This window comes from Nothobranchius furzeri, chromosome 5 (genome assembly GCF_043380555.1).
Source record: "Nothobranchius furzeri strain GRZ-AD chromosome 5, NfurGRZ-RIMD1, whole genome shotgun sequence".
In the NCBI taxonomy this organism is placed as follows: Eukaryota; Metazoa; Chordata; class Actinopteri; order Cyprinodontiformes; family Nothobranchiidae; genus Nothobranchius; species Nothobranchius furzeri.
In genome coordinates this window covers 45,681,951-45,693,127 of record NC_091745.1, presented here as the reverse complement: position 1 = coordinate 45,693,127, position 11,177 = coordinate 45,681,951, and the positions used below count along the sequence as shown (strand labels likewise).

General features: G+C 41.1%; 1 protein-coding gene across 1 annotated transcript in view; it reads left to right on the top strand.

The window, feature by feature from the left end:
• LOC107378766 (RNA-binding motif, single-stranded-interacting protein 3) overlaps window positions 1-11,177 on the top strand; it is a 183,650-nt gene that overhangs the window by 128,482 nt on the left and 43,991 nt on the right. The window contains exon 6 of the mRNA XM_015949157.3: window positions 324-403. Coding sequence (XP_015804643.2) covers window positions 324-403 — 80 coding nt within the window. The remainder of the gene's footprint in view (window positions 1-323; window positions 404-11,177) is intronic.

The following is an 11,177-nucleotide window of genomic DNA, read 5'->3' as shown; positions in this document are numbered from 1 at the left end:
TGAGCTGTGATCGGGTGAGCAGAGCTGAATAGGGGCAGACAAAGAGGACATGACACACAACAGATCAGACTGAATGGAGCTTTTAAATTGGGATAAAGGAGAGGAAATCCCATAGAAAACACAGATAAACAAGAGCACAGGCCTACCTTAGACACAAGCATACACACACAAAAGCACTGGCTAGCATGTTGGTCACTGAGGTGCGGGACACTAGTTTCAAAATCCATATTGTTCATTTAATACTATTCTACATGATTCTGTGCATTTATTGGGTTCTTGTAGGGCTTGTTGTGCTGAAGCCGCTCTTGTTCTCTTTGTCACAGGATGGAGTCAACAGAGAAGTGTGATGTAGTGATCCAGAATTTCAATGGAAAATTTCTGAAGACCCCACCAGGCATGACAGGTAGGTCTAAACTGACCAGATAAACCAGTCAAAGATTTACACACTGATTTACACTCACCTAAAGGATTATAGGAACACGGTGGGTTTGACCCCCTTTCACCTTCAGAACTGCCTTAATTCTACGTAGCATTGATTCAACAAGGTGCTGAAAGCATCCTTTAGAAATGTTTGCCCATATTGATAGGGTAGCATCTTTCAGTTGATGGAGATGTGTGGGATGCACATCCAGGGCACGAAGCTCCCGTTCCACCACATCCCAAAGATGCTTTATCGGGTTGAGATCTGGTGACTGTGGGGGCCGTTGTAGTACAGTGAACTCATTGTCATGTTCAAGAAACCAATTTGAAATGATTGGAGCTTTATGACATGGTGCCTTATCCTGCTGGAAGTAGCCATCAGAGGATGGGTACATGGTGGTCATGAAGGGATGGACATGGTCAGAAACAATGCTCAGGTAGCCCGTGGCATTTAAACCATACCCAATTGGCACTAAGGGGCCTAAACTGTGCCAAGAAAACATCCCCCAAACCATTACACTACCACCACCAGCAGCCTGCACAGTGGTAACAAGGCATGATGGATCTATGTTCTAATTCTGTTAATGCCTAATTCTGACTCGACCATTTTAATGTTTCAACAGAAATTGAGACTCATCAGACCAGACAACATTTTTTCAGTCTTTAACTGTCCAGTTTTGGTGAGCTGGTGCAAATTGTAGCCTCTTTTTCCTTTTTGTAGTGGAGACGAGTGGTACCCGGTGGGGTCTTCTGCTGTTGTAGCCCATCCACCTCAAGGTTGTGTGTGTTGTGGCTTCACAAAGGCTTTACTGCATTCCTCGGTTGTAACGAGTGGTTATTTCAGTCAAAGTTGCTCTTCTATCAGCTTGAATCAGTCAGCCCATTCTCCTCTGACCTCTAGCATCAACAAGGCATTTTCACCAACAGGACTGCTGCCTACTGGATGTTTTTCCCTTTTCACACCAGTCATTGGAAACCCTAGAAATGGCTGCGGGGGAAAATCCCAGTAACCGAGCAGATTATGAAATACTCAGACCGGCCCGTCTGGCACCAACAGCCATGCCACGCTCAAAATAGCTTCAGTCACCTTTCTTTCCCATTCTGACCTTCAGTTTGGAGTTCAGGAGATTGTCTTGACCAGGACCACATACCTAAATGCATTGAAGCAACTGCCATAAGATTGGTTGATTAGATAAGTGTGTTAAGGAGAAGTTGAACCGGTGTACCTAATGATCCTTTAGGTGAGTGTATGTTCAACTCTACTTTGGTTGCTCACTTGTTTGTGTTGTCTAACATACACTCCTTTTCTCTGTGGAGGTTAATGACAATTTTGGTGGTTTGATGCAGGTTGTTTGGAAACCAAGTTTAGGTTCTGTTCAGAACTATAAATGAAATACGTGTTCAGCATGTTCCCAGTGGTTTTGAATATGCATATAAACATTGCGTTTTAGGAGGTACATGCAGCTGAAAAGCTGTGACATTTGAGATTTTGATGGTGCAATTTTAATCATAGTGGGTGCAAATAACTCCGACAACAACAAACAGAAAATCACACATAATAACTGACTTTTAAAGTGGCTACTGAGAATCATTACCCTGACAAAACAGACTTATTTGTTTATCAACAGTTCTGACATTTTAAACTCTTCAAAAAATGTATGAAAACATTTTCCAACCAGTCATTTTTCCCCTTCAGTAGTTCCAGCTGGCGTCATTGGATATCACCGAAAAGCTGGATTACTCTTCTTTACCATCACATAATATCTGTTAGGATTTTGCATCTGTGAAATGAGCAACAGAGCTAAATGCTTTGCACAACGTTTTACAAATAGTATTTTGTAAAGATGAAAGGACTTTTTTAAAGGAAATGTTTTGTTGAAATAAAACTTCCATTTTTAAAAAGCTTGGTTTATAAAAAAAAAACTTTAGACTCCAGGAATTGATTTGTTCATCTTGCGCCAAGTTCTGTTGAGTTTTCCTCTCCACCGTCGCTACATGCTTGCAAAGTCTCTGACACGTCAGTGACTCGATGCAGTGTACCAGGTTTTCTTACAGAAGTAACTGTTAACTAATTAGCATAATGACTTGAATTTAATGCAAATAGGTTCAATTGGAATGTTTATTTTGTAAAGAGCCTTGAGAGGGTTCTTGTTGTGATTTGGTGCTATTTAAAGTAACAGGAGTTGCATCAACAGTAGACGAGCGTACACTGTGCATCTTTTTGACTGTTTTGAGCCGATTTTCCTCTTGTTGAAGAATATTTGAGGTTGTGACGAGTTTAGCGTCACGTGCTATATAAGGGGTTACACGAGGTGATTAACATCTCACAACCAGCTCTTGATCAGAAATCGTGCAGCCACACAAAAATCAAACATTTTTGATATCTCATCCCTCATGAAGGTATTGCACTGTTGAAGCAGCGCAGCAACCCAAAGTACCAGAACTGCGAAGCCTGCGCCATCGTGACTCACCGGTTATTTTTGTATCAACACACATAGTTTCTTTTTATTTTTATACTTTGCTTTGCACACATTGACAAGATTTGTCAAGAAAGCACGTTTGCTGTGTTTATGTCAAATAAAACGGATCCCCAAGCATTGTTTTACTTCCTTACTTTCGTCTTATAATCAAACTCTTTATAAGAGTTGTAAGTCTATAAGGTTTGGTTGGGTTGGGAGTCCTGGCTTGTCTTGGACACAGGAAAATGGGTCCTACAGGAGAAAAGGTTTAGCACCACTGATCTACCAAACAAAACCTTGATAATGTGAGAGGTTATGCCTGATGCTGATTGGTTCAGACAGTGCCATGTGAGCTTTCTTGACTGTAACAGACGTTTTTAGTTTGGTAAATTTCCTTAGTGTGGTTTATGATGCTTTAACTCTGGCCCAACAAGCTGAAGGTCAGTGTTCATTCATCTGTGGGGATGAAGCACCAACTCTCCAGGCCACCTCGCCCGCTGCTATATGCACGTCTTGCTGAGCTGCATCCAAGTGGCTGGAGATAAATGAAATGTACAAAAGCACTACTTTATATCCACTAAGTGGCTTTTCTCCATGCAGAATAGAAATCCCTTCTCATCTTTGCAAGGGTTTTTTGCCTTGTTTGCTTGTGTTTGTGTGCATGCAGTTTTGTGTAAAAATGACTTTAACAATTTATGAGTGTTGAGAATTATCAACACTAATTCACAAAACACATCCATTTTGAAATTCCAGTACAGCAAGACAAACTTCTATATAGAATCATGTTCTATAGATGCAATGAAAAGGTTTTTAGTCAGTGGCAGTTTTTGCAAAGTTCAGTGATGTATGACTTCTTTTTTCATTTTAATTCATGCAAAAGTTATATCATTGTTAGAAGTAGGACTTTTCAAATCATCTAGCGTTGCTGTCTCTGTGAGTCCAAGGTCCTTCTGAAACAACTCTGTTGTCACTTATTAGCATAGGTAAATGCTCAGTCACACCCAAGAAAAGAGCGGGAGACGGGGGACATTGTGCACACACCAAATGTGAAAACAAAAAGAAATCAATTAAAGGCCTAGCATTCCTAACAGGAATACAAATCGCACCTCACTTCCCTTGCTGGAGTTTAAAACTAAGAACCTGGGTTTACTCTGTTTGTAGATGTATATCCACTGAAGAATTTTTTGTAGGTTTTCTGTCAGATCTGTCAAGTGATTTGTGAGAAATTGTGCAAAGATCCAGAACACAAATAAAACTTGTGCAATGTTCAGAGGTCAGGGTTAGAGGTCAGAGAAGTGGAGGACCCTCAGCCACGACCACCAGCATTTAGCTCGATATCTGTAAAACTATAGTCTATAGTCTTGTTTTTATTTTTATTTTTGTTTATATTAGGTCAGTTAACTGTAGCGCCTAGTTGGCTCCAAAAGTAAACACACATCTTACAAATTAGTTCAGTCTTTTCATTACTATGAGGATAAAAAAGAATGTATAATTTTGCTTAGTTAGAAAATGGCCTTTAACATTAAGAAGAAGAGAAATAAAGTTTACTGACACTGACGTTTTGTGCAGCATTATTCTGCTGACAGCTTTGCATGTGCAACATGAACAAAAGCAACAAGCACCAATATAACCCACCACCCTTATTTGGGAAGTTTACAGAGAAAATAGTTACATCTTATCCGTGCACCCACTGAATGAATGCCTGAGTTGTATTTAACCCTTATAGGGCACTCATTGAAATATGTATATATTTCTTTATTTAAAGCTCTTTGACATCCTCATCAGCCTTTCGGTCACAATGAAATAAGCAGTGAACTTAACTAAAATAAGTTTAGAAAGTTTTTGATTTTCAAAGCTTGAGAGTTTTGGTCCTACAGTGTGTTGTGTGCAGAAACAAATACACACAAGCATTTCACTCACGAACATTCCTTGGTCCGACAAGATATCTCACTTTTCAAACAGCAGAGGAGGAGCTTGCAACATGCTTTCAACATCTCTCTTTCTGATTGGCTGCATGTTACATTCAACAGGCAGTGTGTTCATCTGTGCTTGAAAATAAAACCAAGACAATTCAACAGACCACCACACTCATAACATTCCCATTTCGTGCTGTCAGCAATGGCTCCACATGGAAGGGAAATGTCACAAAATTGAATTGAATTCTTTATTGTCATTATGCATACACATAATAAAATTTGGTTGGTAGCTCTCAGCTTAAAGGGCACTAAGACCACAAATAGAACGATAAAAACATGAAGAGTAAAAAAAAGAACAACACACAACCTTCTCTTTAGGGAGCCATACACACACTAATAAAATGAGTAAAAAAGCTAAATAATTTAAAAGATACAAAAGATAAATGTTGCGCTGACTGACATTGTGATCCTACTGATCGACATGTTGATTGATATTATTGCACTACTTGTTATTGCACATAGAAGATTCAAATGTGAACAGGACAATAGCAGTATGAAAAATCTGAATCGTTGTAAATTATAACCAATTCAATTCAATTCAAATTCAAAGATACTTTATTAATCCCAGAGGAAAATTAGAGAGCCCATCATTAAAAGTCTAATAGTCCCATGGGTCATTGGTTGGGAGTGTAGGTGTCTGCAGGGTCACAGAGGTGGGGGGAGGATTACGTCAGGGGGGGTGGGGGGTGGAAGCTGTTCCTCAGCCTGGTGGATGTGGCCTTGATATTCCTGTACCATTTCCTCGATGGTAGTGGCATAAACAGTTTGTGGCCTGGATGGAAGGGATCAGCAGCGATACGGTTAGCCTTCCTTTATAGTCGGATGGTGTATACTGAGTCCAGATCTGGTAGTGGGCTCCCCACGATCCACTGATCAGTTTTCACCACCCTGGCCAGGTCTTTTTGTTCTGGACGGTACAGCTCCCATACCACACTGTCATACTGAGTGATAAGATGCTCTCAAGCATGGCTCTGTAGAAGTTCTTTAGCAGTTGGGGGGAGAGACCGGCTCCCTTCAGTTTCCTAAAGAAGAAGAGTATTTGTAGGGCCTTCTTTGCCAGAAAGGAAGTGTTCAGTGACCAGGTTAGATCTGAGGTGATGTGGATGCCCAGGAATTTGATGTTGTCTACACGCTCTTCTAGCTCCCCCCAAATGAGTAGAGGTGGGTGCTCCGTCCTGTTGAACCTCCTGAAGTCCACTATGACCTCCTTGGTCTTATTGGTGTTGAGCACCAGGTTGTTCAAAAAACACCACTGAGTGAGGTGCTGTATCTCCTCTTTGTAGAGGGTCTCATCATTGTTTGTTATGAGAAACACTATGGTGGTGTCATCTGCAAACTTAAAAAACATGTTTGAGGGGCGGAGGGCTGTGCAGTCATTGGTAAATACCGTAATTTCCAGACTATAGAGTGCACCTCAATATAAGCCGCACCAACAGAAAAAAAAAGTTTTCTACACACACACGCCACACTCAAATACAGGCCGCGGCGCAGCAGCCACATGCAGGTCTCCGGCGCACAGCGCATGTACGGCCATAACATAAGATAATTAGACAGAAAGACGCTACACGGAGGTTTTTCGTTGTTGTTTTAATTCAACAAAACAAATTTTAAACACGGGTGAACGTGCCTGCAAGTTTAGAAAAGAAACTTGGAGGATTAGAAAATAAAAACTGCACACAAAGCATGCCTGGTTAGTAAATAAAACACACTTGCCTACCAGAAAAAGTCATTCTCTCTCATCTTCCTCTTGCGCACTAAAGCCATTAAAGTCCTCTTCTTCAGTGTCTGAGTTGAACAGCCTCAGAAGAGCTTCGTCACATACCTTTTCTGTGGCGATGTCAGTGTCGCTGTCCGTGTTGCTGTCATCATCCCCGGGTGAAGCTGGCTTGAATGAGTTCTTCCCGCTGCCGTCTCCAGCGCCGAACCATGGATTCATTTATGCCAAGCTTACGTGCGGCAGCACTGTTTCCCTCCTTTACTGCCGGATCGATGACTTCAACTTAATTGCGGCATCATATGAACTCATACGTGTAGTTTCCATGATGAGGGGGTATGGACTTGAAAAAGAATTCTTCGTTGTGCCGGCTGCTTGCATGTGCTAAATAAAATGAGCACTTTCTTCAATTTCCACTTTTGACTTCCACCTGTTTCACTTTCTGCTAAAGCGCCCCCTGCAGGTGAAGGAAAATCTTCAGTAAAGCCGCACCTCATTATAAGCCGCACAGTTCAAAGCGTGGGAAAAAAGTAGCGGCTTATAGTCCGGAAAATACGGTAATGTGAAGAGAGCTGGACTGAGCACACAGCCCTGTGGTGTGCCTGTGTTTAGAATCATGGTGGATGATGTTTGGTCTCCTATTCTCACCACCTGAGGCTGATTAGTGAGAAAGCCCTTGATCCAGAGGCACATTGAAGCTGAGAAAGGAAATAATTTCTTTGCACAGAAAAGGTGAAAGCTACAAGAAGATCATCAAAGTGTTGCGGTTATTAGGAGCGAACAATTAGTAAGCTTCAACTTACTTTTGGATTCTTCAATAAATTCTGTAAATATGGGAATATTTACTGAGTTATTAATTAATTAAGATACAATTAAGTATATACGGGGCACCATTCCCTTCAAACGGGAAAAAATTGAATCCAAAACTCTTATCAGTCTTTCTTGAAGTTCGTAGAATCCTTGGAGCAGAGACTTCTCTTCGACACAACAAAGTTACGGGAGGCAAAAATCTGAATTTTATAATGTTTAATTAACAATTTGTCAAATTAATAAACAATGGAACAAATTAATAATAACCATGTGATATGATTGAAGATGGATGTTTTTGCGTGTGATGGAGGATGTATGAATGGGGTCCTTTGTTCTCACAAAGGAGTAGAGTGTGTGTGTGTGTGTGTGTGTGTGCATGTGTATGGATTCAAAATGGAGTCTTGAATACAAGATGGCTGACCCCTTTGTCTGGCTAAAGTGGGGTGGCAACTTGCACTTTAACTTCCAAAGCACTTAGAACCAGTAGTAACTTAACCTTAAAATCACTCAAAACATTTCAAAATGATCATGAAGCTTCACCAAAGATTAATCACGAATTAATATCTTTTAGTTTAACCACTTGGCCATAGTAGGAAATATTTAAAGATACCAAACAATGATTAATAAGCAGTTTATTCTTTCAAAATGACCCGACGGACGTGTTTGGGAACGAAAGAGGAAAACACGAAGCTACTTTTAAGCAATAGACGCGGTTTATTGCTTATTCTGCACTATAGAGGAAACGGGAGAAGGAAAGAATGAGAGAAAGAGATGAGTTTCTGATCACCAGAAGAGCGAGGCGTCCCTCCCTCTTTTGATTTGACGGTTCTCCGTGTTTCTCCGCAGTTTGGCGTCGTCCGTCGGTTTGATGGCTTTCTCCGCTGTTTTGGCGTTCTCCGTGAGTTTGACGGAGTTGCGGATTTCCCCAACCCGGTTCTGTGGTCTTCCCTTCAGCAGCTAGGCAGCGAGCGGTTAGACAGACCTGATGGGCTTGCAGCTTAGCCTTCCAGCGGTCCCGTGACTCAACTTGGGCACTTAGAGCTTCCGCGTGCTCAAGGGAGTCGGAGCGTTCGACAAGCGTGTCCTTACCGCCAGGTATCCTGGGCAAAAGAACGGAGTTTTCTTTGTTCCGTTCATGATTTATAGTCTTTGAAGTTGCGGGAAAGCTGTCCAAGCTCCCGCCTCCCGCAGAACGTGTTTCTGGTATTAGGCGGTGACATCATCCCAATGCTTCCGTGTGCAAAGCATCATGGGGAATGAAGTTTCTTGGCGCTGATGTGATTATTTGCTTTTCAGAGCAATTTAAGCACAGTCATTTTGGAGAAAATCACTGCATAGTAATTTCCTCATGAGGTCAGACCCTCAACAAAAGCGTTACACATCAGTCACAATACTGTAGCAAACGTGATCCTTTAACGTAAGAAAGATGGAAGTGCATCCATCTTACAGAGATGTTCAGGCCATCCACAGAATTTAACATCTAGACAGGAACGTCTCTGATGAGACGTGTTGAAAAAAATTGTCAAGCAATTTCACTGCAGTTAGCTAAAGCCATAGAAAGCCAAGCTGAAGTGACGGTTTCCTGCGACACCCTACAGCGCACACTGCAGAGGAATGGCATGCATGGATATTGTCCATGAAGGAAGCCATTCCTAAAGCCCATGCACAAAAAAGCACACCTAGGATTTGTGAGGGCCCTTGCTGAAAGAGACGAAGACTTCTGGGACTCTAGCCTCTGGAGTGATTAGACAAAGATCATTGTTTTAGGAACTGATGGTTTCAAAACTGTAGGACGTCATAAAGGTGAGGATGTCAAAGAGAAATGCATGGTGCCTACAGTGAAACACGGTGGTGGCAGTGTCCTTATGTGGGGCTGCATGAGTGCGGCTAACCCTTAACCCTAATTCAACAAAGTACTGCTCTACACCGAAGGAGAAGATGCTGCCATCACTCTGTGCACATGGTAATCGAACACTTTTCCAACACGACAATGATCCAAAACACATCTAAAGCTACTGTTGCGTTTCTGGAGAAGAACAGGATGATGGTGATTGAATGGACAAGTATGTCTCCTGATCTGAACCCAATCCAACACCTGTGGGGAATTCTGAAGCAGCAAGATCAGCATTACTCTCCATCCAGCATCCAGTCTCTAAAAGAGGTTCTTCTTGAAGAAATAGATGTTGCAAAATGTCGTCAACTTGTTCATTCCATACCTAGAAGACTTGGTGCTGTCCTTGAGAATCATGATAGTCATGCAAAATAATAGATGTAGTATTTTTGTTGTGGGGATGTATTTATTTTTGGCTTCAACAAATTTTAGTAAAACTGAAGATTTTGTGATCTAACCTTAATTTCGTGTAATGGAGTTAAAAAGTGTTCAGTAAAACCCAGCCTTGTGGAAATTCGGGTAAATGTTCTTTTGTTCATTAAGCTGCTGATTAACTTTGTACTTTTTAAAGAGGGCATACTCATTTATGCTGAGCACTGTAAGACTTGTTTATAGTGTACCCTCAAAATTGAAAATCACAAAATGACAAGAGAGTTTAAATTATTCAGTCATGAGTTGAATGCACACAAACAATTTCCACTTCTGAGCATAACACAAAGTATGCCAACTTGGCAACATTTCTCAGAAGATAAAAAGTTATAAGCTGGCCAGCGGTCAGACACCACCAGTAAAAGCTGAATCAATGGTTACTAAATGATTCCTAACAATATTTAGAGTGACAGAGTCCATGACAGATAAGGACAGATTTAACTGCATTAAATTCAAAATCCTCCCTCAATGATATCTGATAATGAGGTAGTGAATTAATCCAGAGGTCGACAACAACAATATTAAAGCTCTTTGACTTTGTTTCATGGCTTTATTTTAACAGCCTGTGGCATTTCGTGTAAGAGGATGTTTCATTCCTGCTGCTATCGCTTCACAAACCCTAATCCCTGTTTGGATTAGACCTAAATGACCTACTAACAGCTGTGTAACATTGTGTGTTAGTTTATATTGCCAAACACTAAGGTGTTGCAACAGAGCTACATTATTAGGACAAGTCTTCAAAGTGACAAAAGAGAAACCCAACACCAGATAACGACATCTGCTTCTTCACACCTGGATCTTGCAGTTTGATGCCATAAAAATGTATGAAGAGGAGAGAGAAAACCTTTGTTATTCACCTCAGCCACAAAGTGCATAGTGACATTGATCGCTGCATGGCTGGTTGATTGCAGGTGAAGGCAATGGGGTGAAAAACATGCTTTTCAAGTTAAAATGCAGATTTCTGCTTGTGACATTTTCTGTGTAAATGAAAGGACGTGTTTGTTGGCAACAGGGTGGGTGGCCTGTGTGCTGTGAGGAGACGATCACACCGTGTTACAAATTACTGGAGCTGTGGGATACCAGGCACCAAAGAAACTGCTAAAACTCCAGCAGAGGAAACATATTTATACCATTCTCATGTATTTATTTGAGTAGAACAAGTAGGAACAGAAAATCAATAGATCTGTTGTATCTAATATCACTCAGATGAATTTTAAAGTCTTCAAGATACAACATGATGTTCTTTGGTCTAAGTCCAAGCCACAGGTTTAGGGTTCTAATCTGACGTTTCTATTGATTGAAATAAAAGTTCTGTCATTGGAAGGATGCCATCTGCTCTGCCTACAACACAGAACTGCCTTATGCTCTGAGATTAGGCGTCTGTGGGTCCAGAACTAAGTTTAGGATTTAGTTTAATCAGCTGCAGTCCTGTGATATCTGAGGGGATTTTGGTTTGTACATTTTCAATAACAAACGTT